This window comes from Ranitomeya imitator, chromosome 5, assembly GCF_032444005.1.
Source record: "Ranitomeya imitator isolate aRanImi1 chromosome 5, aRanImi1.pri, whole genome shotgun sequence".
Lineage (NCBI taxonomy): Eukaryota > Metazoa > Chordata > Amphibia > Anura > Dendrobatidae > Ranitomeya > Ranitomeya imitator.
In genome coordinates, this window is record NC_091286.1 from 94,953,164 (window position 1) to 94,979,183 (window position 26,020).

At 43.3% G+C, this 26,020-nt stretch overlaps 1 protein-coding gene across 1 annotated transcript in view; it reads right to left on the minus strand.

The window, feature by feature from the left end:
* CFAP61 (cilia and flagella associated protein 61) overlaps positions 1-26,020 on the minus strand; it is a 411,230-nt gene that overhangs the window by 113,376 nt on the left and 271,834 nt on the right. The window contains exons 19-20 of the mRNA XM_069768933.1: positions 21,252-21,344; positions 3,497-3,665 (exon numbers count right to left, since the gene is read on the minus strand). Coding sequence (XP_069625034.1) covers positions 3,497-3,665; positions 21,252-21,344 — 262 coding nt within the window. The remainder of the gene's footprint in view (positions 1-3,496; positions 3,666-21,251; positions 21,345-26,020) is intronic.

Below are 26,020 nucleotides of genomic sequence, written 5' to 3' on the forward strand. Positions count from 1 at the left end.
GTAGCAGAATTGCAGGTGTGCTGTGAGCGCCGACCACAAGGTGGCGCTCACAGCTGCCGAGGATCAGTAACCATAGAGGTCTCAAGGACCTCTATGGTTACTATTCTGAAGCATCGCCGACCCCCGATCATGTGACGGGGGTCGGCGATGACGTCATTTCCGGCCGCCCGGCCGGAAGCGGTAGTTAAATGCCGCTGTCTGCGATTGACAGCGGCATTTAACTAGTTAATAGGTGCGGGCAGATCGCGATTCTGCCCGTGCCTATTACGGGCACATGTCAGCTGTTCAAAACAGCTGACATGTCCCGGCTTTGGTGCGGGCTCACCTCGGAGCCCTGCATCAAAGCAAGGGATCTGACCTCAGACGTACTATCCCGTCCGAGGTCAGATAGGGGTTAAATAAAGAAATACATTAAAAAATGGTGTGGGTCCCTCTTAATTTTATTAACCAGCTGAGGGAAAACAGACAGCTGGCGGCTATTGTTATTAGTCCGAGAAGAGGCCAATATCTATAAAGGTTCCCAGCCTATATATCAGCACACACCTGTCTGAGTAGCCTTTACTGGTTAAGAAATAGGGTGACCTGCAGTAACCTTACTAATGAAACTGCTCACACTGTGAGAAATTTATCACGCTGTGAGCAATGACGTCAGTTAGGTCATCGCAGTACACAAGATGGCTCATACAGAGGTTCCCGTAAAAACCGTTGTCTGTGACCAGCGGTAACCTTAATTACATCACTGCAGCCACATTCTCACACTACTGTCAGTGTGTTCTGGCAGCAATACTGAGCAATACTGAGAGGTCACATTACTGATGCCACCGCTCAGTACAGCATTCGTATGTAGCAGAGTTGGGGATCATGGTGGATTTTACGATGGACCACTTTAGATTATTTTTGGCTTGTATGGCAATAAATGACTAAAAGAGGGTCGGGGAGTGATATTTCCAATTAAAGGACTTTTTTCTGTGTGCGTGGTTATTACTTTTGACTAAGGGGTTAGTAATGGGAGTGTAATATAGGCGCCTTTCCATTCTTAACCCCTGGGCTTGATGCCAGCCGACATTACAAAGCTAAAATCAACCCCAAAACCATTACCCCACTTGCCAACACACCAAGGCAAGCAGAAAGAGCCGAGGCTAAATGCCAGAATTGACGCATCCATTAGATGCGATATTTCTGGGGAAGCTGAGGGCGTTATTAGTCTGGGACAGGGCCAATATCCATGACCCCTTCCCAAGCCTATTAAGATCAGCCCTCGGCTGTCTGTGTAGCCTTATTGATTATTAAAAAATAGGGGGTACCCCACATCATTATTTTTTGGGGTCCCTCTTTTCAATAACCAGTAGAGGCTATGCAGACAGCTGTGAACTGATATTAATAGGCTAGGAACCTTTATGGATATTGTCCCCTTCCCAGAATAATAACACCAGCTCCCAGATGTCTGCTTTCCCTTAGCTGGTTAATAAAATTAAAGGGAACCCCACGCCATTTAATTTATTCTATGCACACGATTCACAGAGGCTGGTGCTGACTAGTGATCGGCGAACCCGAACAGTAAAGTTTGGCATCTGTACCGAACACCTACTGTTCGGGTATGGACACTGAACACGTACTTCACCAGGAAGTCTGTGTTATTGTTCGGTTTCAGCTGCCCGAACACCGGGTGTTTGTCATGTTGTCATGTGCATGACAACAGGGCCAAACATCACTTCTGATCGGCAGTGAAATCATCCCCGCCGGTCAGAGAGCCGCAGTTCCCATGCTGTCAAAAGATAGCATGAGCGCTCAGCTGTGATCGGAGGTATAAAGTTTACCTCCGGTCACTGGTGTCAGCTGATGGGACTACTATTGTTTTGTACAATCCCTTTTTGTTAGATGGGTTGTGCAATGTGGAAAGGAGCATTACACATTTCTGATTGATACCAATGCACTGTCCACATTATTTGTGGACATAAGAGGGTTTCCAAGAATGCAATAATTTTTGTATTTGTGCTTCTCTCTAGCTTTGGGAATACAGTGTATTTGATTTCACCCATAGGATCATAGATTAATGCAGAATTTCCAAGAACACAACATTATGGCATGTTCCACTGCATACCGAATTTTGGCGAAGTTTTCACCTAAAAGTAATCCTATTTGGGATAATGTGACAACTAATAGGTGCACCAAATTGCAGTATATGAAATTCTTAAGAAAGTGCAATGTAAAGCCATATAAACACTGTGTATAAAACTTGTGCGCACAACTTTGTCATGAGGCTTTACACACTGAATCAAGTTAACAAGTTGGAAATGTTATGTAAAAGGAAATAATTAACAATTACCAGGTCTTCCTTTCTAGAGACAAACATTAAAACTACTTAGGTCAAACGTAAAATATATACCAGTGCCTCTCACTAACAACCATGTGCTAGTTATAATACTGTTGTTGTCTAAATTATCTCAGGGGTCTTTGTCTTCCCCTCGACCACAAAAACAGGCTGTAATTTCTACACCCCCTATGGCTGTGCCCCTACTCCTCTACATATACTGAGATTTTTTCATCATGGCTGCGGCACTCTTTACCAGTCCTAATACCGTGCCTTTCTGTAAGAGAAATTGCCTGACTTTATGTATTATTTAATCATTTCTTTCTGGAATCTTTTTTATTAGGATTTGAACATTTTTTTGGCATAATAAAGACTCCAACAGGACGTTTTAAAATTCTATAGAGGCCCTAAACACTTAAAGGTTGCCAATTTTGGCGATACTACCATCTAATCTGTGAAGACCTGAAACACCTAAAGGTTGCCAACTTCGGCAATAATACCATCTAATCTATAAAGACCTCAACCACCTAAAGGTTGCCAATTTTGGTGATAGTACCATCTAATCTATAAAGACCCCAAACACCTAAAGGTTGCCAATTTCGGTGATAGCACCATCTAATCTATAAAGGACCAAATACCTAAAGGTTGCCAATTTGGATGAAAATACCATCTAATCTATAAAGACCCCAAAAGCCTCAAGTCTGCCAATTTCGGTGGTACCACCATCTAATGTGCATGCGGGCCTCCCAATGCTCAATGCTGACAAATCTAAACACTAGAATCATTCCGTTCCTTCACTAGATTAGAAACCTGAACTTCCCTCTCCACATTAAGACTTTCTTCCCTCTCCACATTAAGACTTTCTTCCTTCTCCTCACTGAGAGGATTCATCCGAGAACCATGTAAGGTATGTATGGCTTCTCATGGTGCAAAATTTAAATAAACTACCGGTACATGTAAATTCACCCAAATAGTCATAAGTATATGTTAACAGGTAAACAGCACATCCCAAGCCATTCTAAACATAGCACAATACTTGGCACCAGACAATGAGTTGGCATCCACTCACTACAAGCTATAATGCAAAATGTGACAGGCTAAGTCTTATTACAAACAAATGTTTAAAAATGAAAAACATTTTCAGATTAACACAGTTCTTTACCAGAATCAAATAGAATCGCTTACCTGGTACTGCTGCCCGGTGCAAAGAATTAGATGGTCATACGGTACTTTTCTATCATTGGAAACAATCACAAACTTGGCAGCTCTGTCTATGCCAGTCATTTTACCAACCACAACATTAACCCAGGATCGAAGTGACATCAGCGCATAATCTTTATCATTATAACAGTGGCTGGGAAAAGAAAAAAAACCTGTAAGTGACATTTTAGCAGCTGACAGCAGGCTTTAATTAGACATCTGGTGGGTTGGTGGAGATCCTATAGTGGTTTTAGTCTGCTATCTTGCAGTGAGCTTTCCAAAAGCCTATAGCGAGAGATTAGAATTCAGCACTCTGTTGAATAGCCGACATCCAGGAACCAAAACAGTACTTTACAGCAGCGGCCAATTCCTCAACAGTGGAGGCAGCCAGTATTGGATCTAATACCTTCTGGTTCTTTTGGGTTTTTACTGAGACGATAACAAAGCTGTTTCTATGATACAAATAATGAAACTTGCCAAGATACATAGAAGAGCAGAATATGTTTATTGCACGCCTACTGCAAACGCCAACAGACCCAGCAGCTTGGCACTGTGCAGCGTAATCTCCCATTGTAAGGATGCCCTGCACCCCTCTGTCATCAATGCCCGATCAGTGTCATTAGGGAATGGATTTGTAGGTTCCCCAAGGATAAGTTAAGATGAGTTCTCTGATGAGTTCTCTTTCAAAAACAAGTTATCTACTGGAAACCGCTTCATGAAATTCTCCTAACATAGGATATGTGCACAAAGGCAGATTCCGTGTGTTCAGCCTGAGGTTTTTGTTAGGAGATTTTGAGCGGATACTTTCCAAAATCCTCCTCGAAAACTGGGTTTGCCAAAATAATAAATTAAAGTTGAGTTTAAGCTCCAAAAACTCCTAAAAAAAATTACTGTGAACACACCCTTAGAGTACAGTCATGGCCAAAAGTATTGACACCCCTGCAACTCTGTCAGATAATACTCATTTTCTTCCTGAAAATTATTGCAAACACAAATTCTTTCTTATTATTATCTTCATTTAATTTGTCTTAAATGAAAAAACACAAAAAGAATTGTCCCAAAGCCAAATTAGATATAATTCCACACCAAACATAAAAAAGGGGGTGGACAAAAGTATTGGCACTGTTTGAAAAATCATGTGATGCTTCTCTAATTTGTGTAATTAACAGCACCTGTAACTTACCTGTGGCACCTAACAGATGTTGGCAATAACTAAATCACACTTGCAGCCAGTTGACATTGATTAAAGTTGATTCAACCTCTGTCCTGTGTCCTTGTGTGTACCACATTGAGCATGGAGAAAAGAAAGAAGACCAAACAACTGTCTGAGGACTTGAGAAACCAAATTGTGAGGAAGCATGAGCAATCTCAAGGCTACAAGTCCATCTCCAAAGACCTGAATGTTCCTTTGTCTACCATGCGCAGTGTCATCAAGAAGTTTAAAGCCCATGGCACTGTGGCTAACCTCACTAGATGTGGACGGAAAAGAAAAATTGACAAGAGATTTCAACGCAAGATTGTGCGGATGTTGGATAAAGAACCTTGACTAACATCTAAACAAGTTCAAGCAGCCCTGCAGTCCGAGGGTACAACAGTGTCAACCCATACTATCCATCAGCATCTGAATGAAAAGGGACTGTATGGTAGGAGACCCAGGAAGACCCCACTTCTTACCCCGAGACATAAAAAAGCCAGGCTGGAGTTTGCCAAAACTTACCTGAAAAAGCCTAAAACGTTTTGGAAGAATGTTCTCTGGTCAGATGTGACAAAAGTAGAGAGTTTTGGGCAAAGGCATCAACATAGAGTTTACAGGAGAAAAAAAGAGGCATTCAAAGAAAAGAACACGGTCCCTACAGTCAAACATGGCGGAGGTTCCCTGATGTTTTGGGGTTGATTTGCTGCCTCTGGCACTGGACTGCTTGACCGTGTGCATGTCATTATGAAGTCTGAAGACTACCAACAAATTTTGCAGCATAATGTAGGGCCCAGTGTGAGAAAGCTGGGTCTCCCTCAGAGGTCATGGGTCTTCCAGCAGGACAATGACCCAAAACACACTTCAAAAAGCACTAGAAAATGGTTTGAGATAAAGCACTGGAGACTTCTAAGGTGGCCAGCAATGAGTCCAGGCCTGAATCCCATAGAACACCAGTGGAGAAATCTAAAAATGGCAGTTTGGAGAAGGCACCCTTCAAATATCAGGGACCTGGAGCAGTTTGCCAAAGAAGAATGGTCTAAAATTCCAGCAGAGCATTGTAAGAAACTAATTGATGGTTAACAGAAGCGGTTGGTTCCAGTTATTTTGGCTAAAGATTGTGCAACCAAGTATTAGGCTGAGGGTGTAATACTTTTGTCTCGCCCATTTTTGGAGTTTTGTGTGAAATGATCAATGTTTTGCTTTTTGCTTCATTCTCTTTTGTGTTTTTTCATTTAAGACAAATTAAATGAAGATAATAATACCAAATAATTTGTGTTTGCAATCATTTTCAGGAAGAAAATGAGTATTATCTGGCAGAATTGCAGGGGTGTCAATACTTTTGGCCATGACTGTATCTGTATACGGCATCATGTAGATGCCGGCAAAGCTGCCAAGTTTTGCCACGTGACGACGCTTCCATAAAACGCCAAAGGTAATTTTTGCGGTGGCTCTGCTGTGGTGTTTTTTACTCTGCTCTGTTAAGTGTACAGAGTGGGAGCCACACGAAGAACGGGCATGTCACTTCTTTTATCCACTTTATGGTTTTCAAACCCTGAAGTGGTGAAAAGATGTAACATAAGATGGAACATTTGCACACCAATGTTTTTTTGACTGTTTCAGGAAAAGGTAGACTTTTTGCTGAGTTTTTGAGGAGTTTTGAGGCTTTTTAGGAGGATTTTGGAAAGTTTCTGCTCCAAAACTCAGTTAAAAGAGTCACAACTTAAGGGTATGTGGACACTATGTCTATTACACTAAGGCCAAACCCGCTCAGTGCTGAAAGAAGAAGATGCTTCAGGAAATTCATGGAGGATTTTTGTTTTTTTCTACCCATTTTTTGTTATGTCTTCTTTTTACTGTCATTCTCCAGTTGTTTTTTTCATTCGACTGAATAATGAAGAAAGCACTAGTGTTAATTTTAAGCAAAACCGAAGGCAAAACACTGCAAAACTTGTCCAGGAGTCTTCAAGGCTTTCTTTGAGCTTTCCCAATGACTTCTATTACAATGTACACAGTGTCATTCGAGCTAAAATGCTGTTAGAGGTCTGAAGCAGTTAAAAGACATTCAAAAAACTGAACATATACAGTGCCTTGAAAAAATGTTTATACCCTGTGAACTTTTCCACAATTTTTCACGTTACACCTACAAACTTAAATGTATTTTATTTAGCTTTTATGTGATATACCAACACAACTGTAGTTATACTAATTATGTTACTTCTGGAGGCAATTGGCCACTCAGGATTTTATTTAGGGGTATCAGACTACAGAGGGGCTGAATACAAATGCAGATTACAATTGACACATAGCAATTAGTTTTTATGTAGAAATGTATATGCTCATTCTTTTGAGTATTTTCTGATAAAGATATTGTGTTCACATAACAATCCCTATAAATGTGGTCAAAATCAGCTTTTTTTCTCGTAATTTCTTGTATGCAAAAAAAATCTTAAAATATTATTTGTGAGCTGGATCCCATTTTCATCGGTAAGCTGGATCCCATTTTAATCAGTGAGCTGGATCTCATTTTCATCGGTTTTTATCCATAAACACTAATAAGTTTAGTCCCCCCTCTATGAGCAAGAGCATAGAGTGGTTAACCAAATTTCTGTGACAGCTCTAGCGTTATTGGAACAAGAATGGACATTAACATTATATACTATATAATTGTCTAAGGGTCACTTCAGTCTGTCTGTCTGTCTTTTCTGTCTGTCTGTCATGGAAATCCAAGTCGCTGATTGGTCGTGGCAAAACAGCCACGACCAATCAGCGACGGGCACAGTCCGGCAGAAAAATTGCTGCTACTTCCTCCCCGGAGTCAGTGCCCGATCCATAATCCCCTCCAGTCAGCGCTCACACAGGGTTAATGGCAGCGTTGACCGTCGTGCAACGCACTCGATTAACGCTGCTGTTAACCCCGTGTGACCAACTTTTTGCTATTCATGCTGCCTATGCAGCATCAATAGTAAAAAGATCTAATGTTAAAAATAATAAAAAAAAAATAAATAGTTATATACTCACCGTCCGTCGGCCCCCCGGATCAGGAACAGTACTTTCCCGCTCCTTGCGATGCCCCGGTGACCATTCCATGCATTGCGGTCTCACGAGATGATGATGTAGCGGTCTCGCGAGACCACTACGTCATCATCTCGCGAGACCGCAATGCACTCTTCAGACGGGAGCGCGCGAGGAGAGTCGGTAACCGCTTCGATCCGGGGGCCAACGAAGGGTGAGTATATAACTATTTTTTATTTTAATTCTTTTTTTTTTTTAACAGGGATATGGTGCCCACATTGCTATATACTGCGTGGGCTGTGCAATATATTATGTGGGCTGGGCAATATACTACATGGGCTGTGCAATATACTACGTGGGCTGTGCAATATACTGCATGGGCTGCGCAATATACTACGTGGGCTGCGCTATATACTACGCGGGCTGTGCAATGTACTGCGCGGGCTGTGCAATGTACTGCGCGGACTGTGCAATGTACTGCGCGGGCTGTGCTATATACTACGTGGGTTGTGCTATATACTGCGCGGGCTGTGCAATGTACTGCGCGGGCTGTGCAATGTATGGCGCGGGCTGTGCAATGTACTATGCGGGCTGTGCATTGTACTGCGCGGGCTGTGCAATGTACTGCACGGGCTGTGCAATGTACTGCGCGGGCTATGCAATATAGTACGCGGGCTGTACAATATAGTACGCGGGCTGTGCAATGTACTATGCGGGCTGTGCAATGTACTACACGGGCTGTGCAATGTACTGCGTGTACTGTGCAATGTACTGCGCGGGCTGTGCAATGTACTGCGCGGGCTGTGCAATATACTGCGCGGGCTGTGCAATATACTGGGCGGGCTGTGCAATATAGTACGCGGGCTGTGCAATGTACTACTCGGGCTGTGCAATGTACTATGTGGGCTGTGCAATATACTGCGTGGGCTGTGCTATACACTACGTGGCCTGTGTTATACACTACGTGGCCTGTGTTATACACTACGTGGCCTGTGTTGTATACTGTGTGTGTGGTACTGCGCGGGCTGTGCAATATACTATGCGGGCTGTGCAATATACTACGTGGGCTATGCAATATACTACGTGGGCTGTGCAATATACTACGTGGACTGTGCAATATACTGCGTGGGCTGTGCTATATACTCCATGGGCTGTGCTATATACTCCATGGGCTGTGCTATATACTTCGTGGGCTGTGCTATATACTCCGTGGGCTGTGCTATATACTACGTGGCTGTGCTATATACGACGTGGCTGTGCTATTTACTATGTGGGCTGTTATACACTACGTGGCTGTGCTACATACTACGTGGCCGGCCGCGAACAATCAGCGACAGGCTAATTGGTCGCGGCCGGCCGAATCCTGTGTATTCAATGTATTATTCTAAAATCTTCATTAATAAACTACATACATATTCTAGAATACTGGATGCGTTAGAATCGGGCTACCATCTAGTATAACATATGTTGTGAGTTCTGTTTTTGGGCTCCCTCTGGTGGTTACTGATGGTACTGGGTGACTTGTCTTTCCTGGGTCTCTGGGTTCCACCTGTTCCTTCAGGATATGGGAGTTTCCTATTTAACCTGGCTTTGCTGGCTTTTCCTCGCCGGTTATCAATGTATCCAGTGTGTCTTGTTACCTCTGCTCCCTGCTCCTAGAATCTTCTGGTCAAGCTAAGTTTGGATTTTCCTGTTTTGGTGTTTTGCTTTATTTGGTTTTTAGTCCAGCCTGCAGATATGTGATTATTGCTGCTGGTTGCTCTAGTGGGCTGAAATTGCTCCTCATGTACCATGAGTTGGCACATGAGTTCAAGTAATTTCAGGATGGTTTTTTGAAGGGTTTTTCGCTGACCGCGCAGTTCACTTTTGTATCCTCTGCTATCTAGCTTTAGCGGGCCTCATTTTGCTGAAACTGTTTTCATACTGCGTATGTGCTTTCCTCTCATTTCACCGTCATTATATGTGGGGGGCTGCTATTTCTGTGGGGTATTTCTCTGGAGGCAAGAGAGGTCTGTGTTTCTTCTAATAGGGGAAGTTAGATCTTCGGCTGGAGCGAGACGTCTAGGATCATCGTAGGCACGTTCCCCGGCTACTTTTATTTGTGTGTTAGGTTCAGGGTCGCGGTCAGCTCAGGTTCCATCGCCCTAGAGCTTGTTTGTATCTGTGCTTGTCCTTTAGTGATCCCCTGCCATTGGGATCATGACAGTATAACCGGCCCACAAAGTGTTAATTGTATTGGCTGAAGTAGGAGGATAAGTAGTCTGAGGAAGTTTTTTTTTTTTTTCCCTCAGAGTTTGCTGCCTAGCCTTATTGCAGCCTGGCTACTTCCTCCTCCTCTTAATCTTTGAATGGCTCTGATCCCAGCTGTTTATCATGGACGTCCAGAGTTTGGCTTCCAGCCTGAATAACCTTGCCGCTAAGGATCAAAATATACAGGATTTTGTTGTACATGCTCCTATGTCTGAACCTAGAATTCCTGTCCCAGAGTTTTTTTCTGGAGATAGATCTCGTTTTCTGAATTTTAGGAACAATTGCAAGTTGTTTCTTTCTTTGAAATCTCGCTCCTCTGGAGACCCTGCTCAGCAAGTAAAGATTATTATATCTTTCCTGCGGGGTGACCCTCAGGATTGGGCATTTGCATTGGCACCAGGGGACCCTGCGTTGCTTAATGCGGATGCGTTTTTTCTGGCATTGGGTTTGCTCTATGAGGAACCTAACCAAGAGATTCAGGCTGAAAAAGCTTTGTTGGCCCTCTCTCAGGGGCAAGATGAAGCAGAAATTTATTGTCAAAAATTTCGGAAGTGGTCGGTGCTTACTCAGTGGAATGAGTGCGCCCTGGCTGCAAGGTTCAGAGATGGCCTTTCTGAGGCCATTAAAGATGTTATGGTTGGGTTCCCTGCGCCTACTGGTCTGAATGAGTCTATGACTATGGCTATTCAGATTGATCGGCGTTTACGGGAGCGCAAACCTGTGCACCATTTGGCGGTGTCGTCTGAACCGTCACCTGAGATAATGCAATGTGATAAAATTCAGTCCAGAAGTGAACGGCAAAATTATAGGCGGAAAAAAAGGTTGTGCTTTTATTGTGGTGATTCAGCTCATGTTATATCAGCATGCTCTAAACGCACAAAAAAGGTTGATAAGTCTGTTGCCATTAGTACTTTACAGTCTAAGTTCATTCTGTCTGTGACTCTGATTTGTTCATTATCATCCATTTCCGTCGATGCCTATGTGGATTCAGGCGCTGCCCTGAGTCTTATGGATTGGTCATTTGCCAATCGCTGTGGGTTTAGTCTGGAGCCTCTGGAAGTCCCTATTCCTTTGAAGGGAATTGACTCTACACCTTTGGCTATGAATAAACCTCAGTACTGGACACAAGTGACCATGCGTATGACTCCTGTTCATCAGGAGGTGATTCGCTTCCTGGTACTGTATAATTTGCATGATGTCCTAGTGCTTGGTCTGCCATGGTTACAAACTCATAATCCAGTCCTTGACTGGAAATCGATGTCTGTGTTAAGCTGGGGTTGTCAGGGGGTTCATGATGATGCACCTCCGATTTCTATCGCTTCATCTACTCCTTCTGAGATTCCTGTGTTTTTGTCTGACTATCGGGATGTTTTTGAGGAGCCTAAGCTCAGTTCGCTTCCTCCTCACAGGGATTGCGATTGTGCTATAAATTTAATTCCAGGCAGTAAATTTCCTAAAGGTCGTTTGTTCAATCTGTCAGTGCCAGAGCATACTGCTATGCGGGATTATGTTAAGGAGTCCTTGGAAAAGGGACATATCCGTCCATCTTTGTCCCCTTTGGGAGCAGGTTTTTTTTTCGTGGCCAAAAAAGATGGTTCCTTGAGGCCTTGTATAGATTATCGTCTTTTGAATAAGATTACCGTAAAATATCAGTATCCTTTGCCATTGTTGACTGATTTGTTTGCTCGCATTAAGGGGGCTAAATGGTTCACTAAGATTGATCTTCGGGGTGCGTATAATCTTATACGTATAAAGCAAGGTGATGAGTGGAAAACCGCATTTAATATGCCTGAGGGCCATTTTGAGTATTTGGTAATGCCTTTCGGACTTTCTAATGCTCCTTCAGTCTTCCAGTCCTTTATGCACGATATTTTCCGTGAATATCTGGATAAATTTATGATTGTGTATTTGGATGATATTTTGTTTTTTTCTGATGACTGGGAGTCTCATGTTCAGCAGGTCAGGAAGGTGTTTCAGGTCCTGCGGGCCAATTCCTTGTTTGTAAAAGGCTCAAAGTGTCTCTTTGGAGTCCAGAAGATTTCTTTCTTGGGGTATATTTTTTCCCCTTCTACTATTGAGATGGATCCCGTCAAGGTTCAGGCTATTTGTGACTGGACGCAGCCTACATCTCTTAAGAGTCTACAGAAGTTCTTGGGCTTTGCTAATTTCTATCGTCGTTTTATAACTAATTTTTCTAGTGTTGTTAAGCCTTTGACGGATTTGACTAAGAAGGGTGCTGATGTTGCTAATTGGTCTCCTGCGGCTGTGGAGGCCTTTCAGGAACTTAAGCGCCGGTTTTCTTCTGCTCCTGTGTTGCGTCAGCCAGATGTTTCGCTCCCTTTTCAGGTTGAGGTTGATGCTTCCGAGATTGGAGCGGGGGCGGTTTTGTCACAGAGAAGCTCCGATGGCTCAGTGATGTAGCCATGCGCGTTTTTTTCTAGAAAGTTTTCGCCGGCTGAGCGGAATTATGATGTTGGTAATCGGGAACTTTTGGCCATGAAGTGGGCATTTGAGGAGTGGCGTCATTGGCTAGAGGGTGCTAGACATCGTGTGGTGGTCTTGACTGATCACAAAAATTTGATTTACCTTGAGTCTGCCAGGCGTCTGAATCCTAGACAGGCTCGTTGGTCACTGTTTTTCTCTCGTTTCAATTTTGTGGTTTCATACCTGCCAGGTTCAAAGAATGTGAAGGCGGATGCTCTTTCTAGGAGTTTTGTGCCTGACTCCCTTGGAAATTCTGAGCCCTCTGGTATCCTTAGGGATGGGGTGATTTTGTCTGCTGTCTCCCCAGACTTGCGACGTGCTTTGCAGGAGTTTCAGGCGGGTAAACCTGATCGTTGTCCGCCTGAGAGACTGTTTGTTCCGGATAATTGGACCAGTAGAGTCATCTCCGAGGTCCATTCTTCTGCGTTGGCAGGTCATCCTGGAATATTTGGTACAAGAGACTTGGTGGCCAGGTCTTTTTGGTGGCCTTCCTTGTCGAGGGATGTGCGTTCTTTTGTGCAGTCTTGTGAGGTTTGTGCTCGGGCTAAGCCTTGCTGTTCTCGGGCCAGTGGATTGTTGTCACCTTTGCCTATCCCGAAGAGGCCTTGGACGCACATTTCCATGGACTTTATTTCGGATCTCCCTGTCTCTCAAAAAATGTCCGTCATCTGGGTTGTGTGTGATCGCTTTTCTAAAATGGTTCATCTGGTACCCTTGCCTAAGTTACCTTCCTCCTCTGAGTTGGTCCCTCTGTTTTTTCAGAATGTGGTTCGTTTGCATGGGATTCCTGAGAACATCGTTTCTGACAGGGGATCCCAGTTTGTGTCTAGATTTTGGCGGACGTTCTGTGCTAAGATGGGCATTGATTTGTCCTTTTCGTCTGCATTCCATCCTCAGACGAATGGCCAGACTGAACGAACTAATCAGACCTTGGAAACTTATTTAAGGTGTTTTGTTTCTGCTGATCAGGATGACTGGGTTACCTTTTTGCCGCTGGCCGAGTTTGCCCTTAATAATCGGGCTAGTTCTGCTACCTTGGTTTCTCCTTTCTTTTGTAATTCGGGGTTTCATCCTCGTTTTTCCTCTGGTCAGGTGGAACCTTCTGATTGTCCTGGAGTGGACATGGTGGTGGATAGGTTGCATCGGATTTGGAGTCATGTGGTGGACAATTTGAAGTTGTCCCAGGAGAAGGCTCAGCAGTTTGCTAATCGCCGTCGCCGCGTGGGTCCTCGACTTCTTGTTGGGGACTTGGTGTGGTTGTCTTCTCGTTTTGTTCCTATGAAGGTCTCTTCTCCTAAGTTCAAGCCTCGGTTCATCGGTCCCTATAGGATCTTGGAAATTCTTAACCCTGTGTCGTTTCGTTTGGATCTCCCGGCATCGTTTGCTATTCATAATGTATTCCATCGGTCGTTGTTGCGGAAGTATGAGGTACCTGTTGTTCCTTCGCTTGAGCCTCCTGCTCCAGTGCTGGTGGAGGGAGAATTGGAGTATGTTGTGGAGAAGATCTTGGATTCTCGTGTTTCCAGACGGAAACTCCAGTATTTGGTCAAGTGGAAGGGTTATGGTCAGGAGGATAATTCTTGGGTGGTTGCCTCGGATGTTCATGCTGATGATTTGGTTCGCGCTTTTCATAGGGCTCATCCTGGTCGCCCTGGTGGTTCTCGTGAGGGTTCGGTGACCCCTCCTCAAGGGGGGGGTACTGTTGTGAGTTCTGTTTTTGGGCTCCCTCTGGTGGTTACTGATGGTACTGGGTGACTTGTCTTTCCTGGGTCTCTGGGTTCCACCTGTTCCTTCAGGATATGGGAGTTTCCTATTTAACCTGGCTTTGCTGGCTTTTCCTCGCCGGTTATCAATGTATCCAGTGTGTCTTGTTACCTCTGCTCCCTGCTCCTAGAATCTTCTGGTCAAGCTAAGTTTGGATTTTCCTGTTTTGGTGTTTTGCTTTATTTGGTTTTTAGTCCAGCCTGCAGATATGTGATTATTGCTGCTGGTTGCTCTAGTGGGCTGAAATTGCTCCTCATGTACCATGAGTTGGCACATGAGTTCAAGTAATTTCAGGATGGTTTTTTGAAGGGTTTTTCGCTGACCGCGCAGTTCACTTTTGTATCCTCTGCTATCTAGCTTTAGCGGGCCTCATTTTGCTGAAACTGTTTTCATACTGCGTATGTGCTTTCCTCTCATTTCACCGTCATTATATGTGGGGGGCTGCTATTTCTGTGGGGTATTTCTCTGGAGGCAAGAGAGGTCTGTGTTTCTTCTAATAGGGGAAGTTAGATCTTCGGCTGGAGCGAGACGTCTAGGATCATCGTAGGCACGTTCCCCGGCTACTTTTATTTGTGTGTTAGGTTCAGGGTCGCGGTCAGCTCAGGTTCCATCGCCCTAGAGCTTGTTTGTATCTGTGCTTGTCCTTTAGTGATCCCCTGCCATTGGGATCATGACAAACATATACCTATGGATAAGGCTTTGTATGCTCCCCTCCCCCCTACTCCCTGTATTTTAGGGAAAGGGACTGTATTAGGAGGAGGAGCTAGAGGCAGAGCTCCACCCTCCTCCTCCTATCTAAATAGAATATTATCAGCACCAACCGCCATCTCCTATCTCAGTAATGTAATATTCTGTCTTCACTGAACACAGGTTTTACTCAGGAATTGAGAATTTTTATAATGACTGATCAATTTTGACAGAGAAGGAAGCAGATTTCTCTGATACTATACATTACAAAGTTGGTTATTTTCATGTGCAGTATTGATTTATTAAATAAAAATTAAAACAATTATTACTCTTTAACCCCTTCACTAGAGATGAGTGAACCTTTCAAGGTTCGGTTTGGTTCGGATCGGCGAAAGTCCTGTTGTTCGATGAAGAGCTCAACGAACATACCCAAACCCCATTGACTTTAATGGTAGGTAAAACCAAACACATAGACAACATCTTCAGGGGCAAAATAGCTGCCAAAAAAGCTAAAATTAGGAGAAGACAACAGGAAAAGTAGCATCAATTGACCAATCAATAAAGCTACATATAATTTAAAAAAAAATTGACTTGGGTTCCCTTGTGTTTTTGATGACCAGCCAGGCAAAATTGACAGCTGTGGGCTGCAACCCTCAGCTGTCAGCCTACAAGGATGGTTATCAAGAATAGATGGATACTCAAGCTGTTTTTTAAATTATTTAAATAAATAAATAAAAAAGTGTAGGGTCGCTCCCATTTTTGACAACCAGCCAAGTTAAAGCTGAGAGCTGGGAGCTGGTATTCCCAGGCTGGCAAACAGCCATGGATATTGGCCTTTGCCAGTCTAAAAATAGCAGCCCACAACCGCCTCAGAAAAGGAGCATCTATTAGATGCGCCAATTTTGGCGCTGTGCCCGACTCTTCCCACTTGCCCTGCAGCAGTGGCAAGTGAGGTTCATATTTGTGAGGTTGATGTCACCTTTGTATTGTCCTGTAACATCAAGCCTATGGCTTAGTAATGAAGAGTCGTCTATTAGACACCCATCTATTACTAATCCTATAGTTATATTGTAAATAGACACAGCCAGAATAAAGTCATTTATTGAAAGAATGACACAAACTCCTTTAATGAAACTAAATTAACCCATACACACATCATCGCCCAGACCACAGAAGCCATAGTCTCCTGTAACAGAATTAAAATAATAAACCCCAATATTCCTTTCCTGTCTGCCGACAAGATAATAATCCATTTGTCCCATGATGGGTCTAGCTCTGCTACATCTAGATGAGAGACTGCATTGTTGCATGATGCGACTATGCAGCCTGCCATCCAACAAAGACACTGAGCAGCTTAGTATCTCGCAGCGAACTCCTTTCACCTGACTGATGTCACCGAGCGCCATTACAAATTTTCCCATGGTGTTCACACTGACGTCAGAGAGTTGAACTGAGTTAATTGACTGTGAACTCCCAGGACCTTTCTCACAGAACTGCGAGTGGAAGAACTTTCTCACGCTTGCAGTGACATCAGTCAGGTCATAGGAGTACACCGCGAGACACTGAGAAGCGGCAGCACTCGCTGCTCAGTGTCTCTGCTGGATGGCAGGCAGTAAAGTCGCATCATGCAACAATGCAGGATGCCATCTAGATGTCGCAGAGCTAGACCACTCATTGCACAAATTGATTATTATCTTCTCTACGGACAGGTGATGAATAATGTTATTATTTTAACCCCTTAAGCCCCGAGGGTGGTTTGCACGTTAATGACCGGGCCAAGTTTTATAATTCTGACCACTGTCCCTTTATGAGGTTATAACCCTGGAACGCTTCAACGAATCCCGGTGATTCTCACATTGTTTTCTCATGACATATTGTACTTCATGATAGTGGTAAAATTTCTTTGATATTACCTGCGTTATTTGTGAAAAAAACGGAAATTTGGCGAAAATTTTGAGAATTTCGCAATTTTCCAACTTTGAATTTTTATGTAATTAAAATTACAGAGATATGTCACACAAAATACTTAAAGGGAACCTGTCACCTGAATTTGGCGGGACCAGTTTTGGGTCATATGGGCGGAGTTTTCGGGTGTTTGATTCACCCTTTCCTTACCTGCTGGCTGCATGCTGGCCGAAATATTGGATTGAAGTTTATTCTCTGTCTTCCATAGTACACGCCTGCGCAAGGTAAGATTACTTTGCGCAGGCATGTACTACGGAGGACAGAGAATGAACTTCAATCCAATATTTCGGCCAGCATGCAGCCAGCAGGTAAGGAAAGGGTGAATCAAACACCCGAAAACTCCGCCCATATGACCCAAAACCAGTCCCGCCAAATTCAGGTGACAGGTTCCCTTTAATAAGTAACATTTCCCACATGTCTACTTTACATCAGCACAATTTTGGAAACAATTTTTTTTTGTTGTTAGGGAGTTATAAGGGTTAAAATTTACCAGCAATTTCTCATTTTTACAACACCATTTTTTTAGGGACCACATCTTATTTGAAGTCATTTTGAGGGGTCTATATGATAGAAAATACCCAAGTGTGGCACCATTCTAAAAACTGCACTCCTCAAAGTGCTCAAAACCACATTCAAGAAGTTTATTAACCCTTCAGGTGTTTCACAGGAATTTTTGGAATGTTTAAATAAAAATGAACATTTAACTTTTTTTCACAAAAAATTTACTTCAGCTCCAATTTGTTTCATTTTACCAAGGTAACAGGAGAAAATGGACCCCAAAAGTTGTTGTACAATTTGTCCTGAGTACGCTGATACCCCATATGTGGGGATAAACCATTGTTTATGCGCATAACAGAGCTCTGAAGCGAAGGAGCGCCACTTGACTTTTCAATGCAAAATTGACTGGAATTCAGATGGGACGCCATGTTGCGTTTGGAAAGCCACTGATGTGCCTAAACATTGAAACCCCCCACTAGTGACACCATTTTGGAAAGTAGACCCCCTAAGGAACTTGTCTAGAGGTGTGGTGAGCACTTTGACCCACCAAGCGCTTCACAGAAGTTTATAATGCAAAACCGTAAAAATAAAAAATCATATTTTTTCACAAAAATTATCTTTTCACCCCCAATTTTTTCCCCAAGGGTTAGAGAAGAAATTGGACCCCAAAAGTTGTTGTACAATTTGTCCTGAGTACGCTGATACCCCATATGTGGGGGTAAACCACTGTTTGGGCGCATGGAAGAGCTCGGAAGGGAAGGAGCGCCGTTTGACCTTTTTAATGCAAAATTGACAGGAATTGAGATAGGACGCCGTGTTGTATTTGGAGAGCCACTGATGTGCCTAAACATTGAAACCCCCCACAAGTGACACCATTTTGGAAAGTAGACTCCCTAAGGAACTTATCTAGATGTGTGGTGAGCACTTTGACCCACCAAGGGCTTCACAGAAGTTTATAATGCAGAGCCGTAAAAATAAAACAAAAACTTTTTCCCACAAAAATTATTTTTTAGCCCCCAGTTTTGTATTTTCCCGAGGGTAGCAGGAGAAATTGGACCCCAAAAGTTGTTGTCCAATTTGTCCTGAGTACGCTGATACCCCATATGTGGGGGGGAACCACCGTTTGGGTGCATGGGAAGGCTCAGAAGGGAAGGAGCGTCATTTGGAATGCAGACTTAGATGGAATGGTCTGCAGGAGTCACATTGCATTTGCAGAGCCTCTAATGTACCTAAATAGTAGAAACCCCCCCAAAAGTGACCCCATATTGGAAACTAGACCCCCCAAGGAACTTATCTAGATGTGTTGTGAGAACTTTGAACCCCCAAGTGTTTCACTACAGTTTATAACGCAGAGCCGTGAAAATAAAAAATCTTTTTTTTCCCACAAAAATTATTTTTTAGCCCCCAGTTTTGTATTTTCCCGAGGGTAACAGGAGAAATTGGACCCCAAAAGTTGTTGTCCAATTTGTCCTGAGTACGCTGATACCCCATATGTTGGGGTAAACCCCTGTTTGGGCACACGGGAGAGCTCGGAAGGGAAGGAGCACTGTTTTACTTTTTCAACGCAGAATTGGCTGGAATTGAGATCGAACACCATGTCGCGTTTGGAGAGCCCCTGATGTGCCTAAACAGTGGAAACCCCCCAATTATAACTGAAACCCTAATCCAAACACACCTCTAACCCTAATCCCAACGGTAACCCTAACCACAACTCTAACCCAGACACACCCCTAACCCTAATCCCAACCCTATTCCCAACCGTAAATGTAATCCAAACCCTAACTTTAGTCCCAACCCTAACTGTAGCCTTAACCCTAGCCCCAACCCTAACCCTAGCCCTAGCCCTAACCCTAGCCCTAACCCTAGCCCTAACCCTAGCCCAAGCCCTAACCCTAGCCCTAGCCCTAACCCTAGCCCTAACCCTAACCCCAGCCCTAACCCTAGCCCTAACCCTAGCCCTAACCCTAACCTTAACCCTAATGGGAAAATGGAAAGAAATACATTTTTTTAATTTTTTTTATTTTTCCCTAACTAAGGGTGTGATGAAGTGGGGTTTGATTTACTTTGGTAGCGGGTTTTTTAGCGGATTTTTATGATTGGAGCCGTCACACACTGAAAGACGCTTTTTATTGCAAAAAATATTTTTTGCGTTACCACATTTTGAGAGCTATAATTTTTCCATATTTGAGTCCACAGAGGCATGTGAGATCTTGTTTTTTGCGGGACGAGTTGATGTTTTTATTGGTAACATTTTCGGGCACGTGACATTTTTTGATCGCTTTTTATTCCGATTTTAGTGAGGCAGAATGACCAAAAACCAGCAATTCATGAATTTCTTTTGGGGGAGGCGTTTATACCGTTCCGCGTTTGGTAAAATTGATAAAGCAGTTTTATTCTTCAGGTCAGTACGATTACAGCGATACCTCATTTATATCATTTTTTTATGTTTTGGCGCTTTTATACGATAAAAACTATTTTATAGAAAAAATAGTTATTTTTGCATCGCTTTATTCTGAGGACTATAACTTTTTTATTTTTTCGCTGATGATGCTGTTTGGCAGCTCGTTTTTTGCGGGACAAGATGATGTTTTTAGCCGTACCATGGTTATTTATATCCGTCTTTTTGATCGCCTGTTATTCCACTTTTTGTTTGGCGGTATGAGAATAAAGTGTTGTTTTTTGCCTTGTTTTTTTTTTTTTTTTTTTACGGTGTTCACTGAAGGGGTTAATTAGTGATATAGTTTTATAGGTGGGGTCATTACGGACGCGGCGATACTAAATATGTGTACTTTATTGTTTGTTTTTTTTATTTAGATAAAGAAATGTATTTACAGGAACAATATATTTTTTGGGGGGGCGGATTTTTTTTGGATTTTTTTAATTTTTTTTACACATTGGAATATTTTTTTTACACTATAACATTGCCCCAGGGTGGGGGGGGGCATCATGTTATAGTGTAAGATCGCTGATCTGACACTTTGCTGTGCAGTGTGTCAGATCAGCGATCTGGCTTGCACTTTTCCTGGCTTCACAGTGCCTGCTCTGAGCAGGCGCAGTGAAGCCACCTCCCTGCAGGACCCTGATGCCGTGGCCATCTTGGATCTGGGCCTGCAAGGAGGAGGAGGAGGAGGTAAGAGACCCTCACAGCAACGCGATCGCTGCGGGGGTCTCAGGGAAGCACGCAGGGAGCCCCCTCCCTGCGCGATGCTTCCCTATACCGCCAGCACACCGCGATCATGTTTGATCGCGGTGTGCCGGGGGTTAATGTGCTGGGGGTGGTCCATGACCACTCCTGGCACATAGTGCCGGATGTCAGCTGCGATAGGCAGCTGACACCCGGCCGCGATCGGCCGCGCTCCCCCCGTGAGCGCGGCCGATCGCTATGACGTACTATCCCGTCGGTGGGAATTAAGGCCCACCCCACCTTGACAGGATAGTACGTCATATGAGATTAAGGGGTTAATTCTGTTACAGGAGACATTGGCTTCTGTGGACTGAGCAATGACATAGGTATGTTTAATTTAGATTCCTTAAAGGAGTCTGTGTCATTCTTTTCAATTAAAATACTTTATTCTGGGAGTGTTTTTTTATACAATCTGACTATGGGGTTGGTATTCTAAAGCTGGTAAGGGGCCATGCATATTGGCCACACCCAGCCTAAAAATAGCAGCCAGCAGCCGCCCCAGAAAAGGAGCATCTATTAGATGCCCCAATTCTGTTTCTTTGCCCAGCTATTCCCACTTTCCACTGTGGTGGTGGCGAGTGAGGTTCATATTTGTGGGGTTGGCATCACCATTCTACGTATTGTCCGCTGACATCAAGCCCATCTCTTAGTAACGGATAGTTAAGGTGGTTAAAACCTTCAAGTCTAAGCATTTAACTTACCTGCTTGCGAGAAATGATTGATCCATACTGCTATTACATCCAGGAAGGCCGTGACTTGATATCAAAGTGATATTGTTGAATTTTAGATGTGGGCTAAAAAACAAAACGGAGATATATGTCATGTTATTAAATTGCAATTTAATAAGCAGTTGATATCAACGGTCATATGGTCATTATTATAATTGTTAATATTTTCAGTTACTAATTTATGAAGAAGTGAAAAATTACATACATACACTGATTGATGCTGTGTACCTTTACAGAAGTTATTTGTCCAACATTAAGTGATCAGTGAGGATCCTAGCGCTGAGACCCCACTCATGACAGGAACAGAGATCTCATGTTGTCCATGTGAGTAGGATGGTAGCATGCATGGATTACTGCCACTTCATTACCTAACGGTGCACTACTCATGTATACACACTACCACTGCCATAGACCAATATAAGAACATAGAGTAGTGATCAATCCTGCCTACTACAGCTCCATTCACATGGGGAACACAGTACTTCTGCTCACATGTTCGTAGAAGGATCCAGCGTTTGGACATTTACATTTACCAACCATCTGTACATAGCGGTGCAAAGTACACAATGAATGGAGGTGAAGAGGTCAGCTCCACTCAGTGAGAGCTTAAAAGAACTACATGTCAACTGAATAACCTGCTTAAAGAGGTAGTCTCACATTCAATACTCAGGAACACATTACTCATCTGCCTCTCAGTTTGCTGGGGAGTGGAACTCTGTTGATGATTGACAGTTTGGAGAAGCATCATCTTGGCACCGCTGGCCCAAACTGTGCGCTCTCTCCCATGCTGCAAGCAGAGGCAGCTTTGCCTCTGGAGCGTTGGAAGAGAGCAGGGGTATTGAAGCTGGTCAGATCAAGGCAGTTTCAGAGCATCGCTTACAAGCTATATAGAAGAGAGATTGTAAGCGCTTAGCTCTACACATAGACCAGCCGCTGCTGATAGACTGCAGAGAAGGCTGGAAACCTAGGCATGAGCAGTAACAAAAAAAATAAAAATCACTCCTGTCTTAAGGACAGTATACAATATATTTCTATAGATAGAGCTTTGTATGCTTCTTCCCCCGTTAATCCCTGTAGTCTACAAATATCTGAAGGGATGTCACAGTGTAGAGTTATCATCCTTATTCTGATTTGCACATGGAAACATGAGAAGCAATGGAATAAAACTGAAAGGGACAAGATACAGATTAGATATTACAATAAACTGTTTGACAGTGAGGGTGATCAATGAGTGGAATAGGCTGCCATGATTGAAGTCTTCAAACAGAGGTTGGACAGACATCTGTCTGAGATGGTTTAGTTACCATAATCCTGCATTGAGCAGGGGGTTGGACACGATGACCATTGAGTTCCCTTCCAACTCTAACATTCTATGATTCTATAGGAAAGGAACTTTATTCCATCATGTTTCGAGGCTCAATAGTCTATAAAATTTCTATGACAATAAAAATGGTTGTCCAAGATTACAAAAACAAGGCTGCATTCTTTCAAAAGAGGTACTTTGCAAAGCTGCCTCTTTAATAATCAGAAAAGGTTAGGCTTCTGGGTACCAACTGTTCCCAATAACAAGGACTGCAACACTGGTAAAGAACAGCAGGTACGTCATATGTCTTCTCTGCATAGAGCTGTAGTGTTGTGTAGGAACTGCAACTCAGCATAACGAAGATTAAAAGCTAGGCACGTCATATGTATTCTCAGCATAGAGCTGCTCTCCATGTAATGTTGTGTAGGAACTGCAACTCAGCATTACGAAGATTATAAGCTATGTATTCTTAGTTCAGGATTTTAGGGGGTGTTTTTGATCAGACCTTCATCCATCTGTAAGTTATCGTGTATTGTGATCACATGCCATAACTTCTGATACAAAGAAAATCATTTTGAGATTTTCGTTTTATAAACTGGAAGAGATCTTTAGTCAATCCCAGGTGAAGTTGGGTTGTAACTGTAGGAGGTGCAGAGGTTACAGCAGGATCATGGTTCCTGGAAAGGCCCAAAGACCCATCTTCTACACCACAAGAGATAACACAAGTAAGAGGTATACAATAGTCGGAGGGCCTAGTGTTGTGAATTCTGTGGCAGAGCTCCCTCCTGTGGTCACAAGTGGTACTTTGGCTGATTCTCTCTGGGAGCTTCCGTTTGTGGAGGAAAGTGGTACTGCGGCTTCTGAGTTTCCTCCCTCAGGTGATCTGGTGAGGTCGTTAGGTGCTTCTCTACTTAACTCCACCTAATGCTTTGATCCTGGCTTCCTGTCAATGTTCCAGTGTTGGACTTGTTTTTCCCTGGATCATTCCTGTGGCCTGCTGCTCTGTATAGCTAAGTTCTTCTTTGCTATTTGTTTGCTATTTTTTCTGTCCAGCTTGTCTAATTGTTTTGCTGGAAGCTCTGGGACGCAAAGGGTGTACCTCCGTGCCGTTAGTTCGGTACGGAGGGTCTTTTTGCCCCCTTTGCGTGGTTTTCTTTAGGGTTTTGTGTAGACCGCAAAGTTATCTTTCCTATCCTCGCTCTGTTAAGAAAGTCGGGCCTCACTTTGCTGAATCTATTTCATCCCTACGTTTGTCTTTTCATCTTAACTCACAGTCATTATATGTGGGGGGCTGCCTTTTCCTTTGGGGTATTTCTCTGAGGCAAGGTAGGCTTATTTTCTATCTTCAGGCTAGTTAGTTTCTCAGGCTGTGCCGAGTTGCATAGGCAGAGTTAGGCGCAATCCACGGCTGCCTCTAGTGTTGTTTGGAGAGGATTAGGGATTGCGGTCTGCAGAGTTCCCACGTCTCAGAGCTCGTTCTATTATTTTGGGTTATTGTCAGATCACTGTATGTGCTCTGACCTCCATGTCCATTGTGATACTGAATTGCCTATCACAACAGCCTAGTACAGATGTGAACGGAGGCGATGCAGCTTCACTTCATGCCTCTGGCTGGAGACTTTGACACATTCAAGAAAGCACTGAATACATAGCAGAACAGGACTGCGTCATACAGCTCTTTACTTTAATATGTGCCCCTTGAGATTTCCTTAATATCATAAAACATGGTTTATTTATAGATTTTTTTCATTATATTATTGCCCCCTCAACTGTGAAATTAACAGCAAAATAGAAGATTGCTCTGAGCCATGGACATAGACAGACCCTGTGCAACAAAGCATTAGACTTTCAACATTATCTTTATAAACGAGGATCACTAACCCTGGGGATTACAATGTTTTATGTGCCAAACTTGTTATTTCCCTTTATTTAACTTCACAGCATGATTGTCAACTTTTTAAAAACAATTTTAGGAATTTAAGATGTGGCACAATAATAGTTTTATATCAGATACAAGACATTCCCCCAACAATGTCTGACTGAGTGCCCCCTTCAACACCACAGACCAAGGTTCTACACCAGGAGAGCACAACCTGCTACTTGGGGGCCACAAGTAGATTCAATGCTTTTCTTTGTGAACCTCAGCTATCTGGTCCCAGATGTCTGGTGGCTGCGCATATGTATTTTCCAGGTTAGGAAGTAGAGGAGTGGCAGGTAGCACCATAGGGATGAGTAACTATTAATGGTGAACTGTGTGGCCATGTCTGTGACCATGTTATAATACATTGAAGGAGTAGATGAAAATAGATGCGGCCATAGATGAGTGCTGCCATAGTAATTTTAGCTTATGGTAGAAGGTAAACAATAGACCGTACTGGAGTTTCCCATAAACTACAATGGAGAAAGAGGAATTTGTTGTCTCGTCCCTTCTGGATTGTGTACAGGACAGAAGAGGACCGCTATCACCCTGAAAGGTGGGGCTCTTAGGCCTCTTTCACACTTCCGTCGGTACGTGTCCGTCGCAATGCGTTGGGCTGACATACCGACGGACATTGTGAATTTTTTGCACGACGTGGGCAGCGGATGCAGTTTTTCGAAGAATCCGCTACCCATTCTGCAGTCCGGGGAGGAGGGGGAGGAGTTTCATCCGCGTATGCAAGACGGATTGCGATGGATTGCAAAAAAACGTAGTGTGAAAGTAGCCTTAGAAACTGAATCAGTACCTATTAGATATTTATGTTCTGATCTTTTATTGCGACGCATTGGGTTAGTTCAATGTGTCCTTCAGATTGACCTAACTAAAAAAGTTTGTGCACACCTATTCTAGATCCATAGAAGACAGCATTTTACTGTGGGTGGGCGAATGAGCTGCCTTTTCTTAGTCATGTAATTTCATGATTTAGCTGGTGGGGAAGGATACACAAGAATATTGTGGGAAGGACTTTCATCATGAGATATGGCTAGGCAGGTGAAGAACAAGGCGGTAAGAACTAGGTGGACTTTTAAAGTAGTTAGGCCTGCTGAGAGGGCTAAAGGGGTACAGCTTTGAGTACAGCACAGTAGACTGCCAAAACCCTTTGGTCACAATCCTATTTTGATGTCTCCTACTGTGTAGTTACTGAAATAAGAGCCAAAAAGCCCCTGATTTTTCTTTTATAAAAGGTGAGTGAAAAAAAACGATGGATTTAGCAATTTCTAATATTTGAAAGATTCAGGGGAAAAAAACAAAAATTTAGGCTTCCAATAGGGATAAGTTTTACTTGGGAAAAGAATATTTAGATTTATCAAGCTATGAGTTATGGAGCTGATCTAGCTCCTTCATCAGGTTTCTCTAATTTGATTAGCCTGATGAAGAAGCTGGACCGGCTACATATTGCATAGCTTAATAAATCTAAATACTCTTAACAATTAAAACTTCTCCCGTGCATCCTTGGCAGCG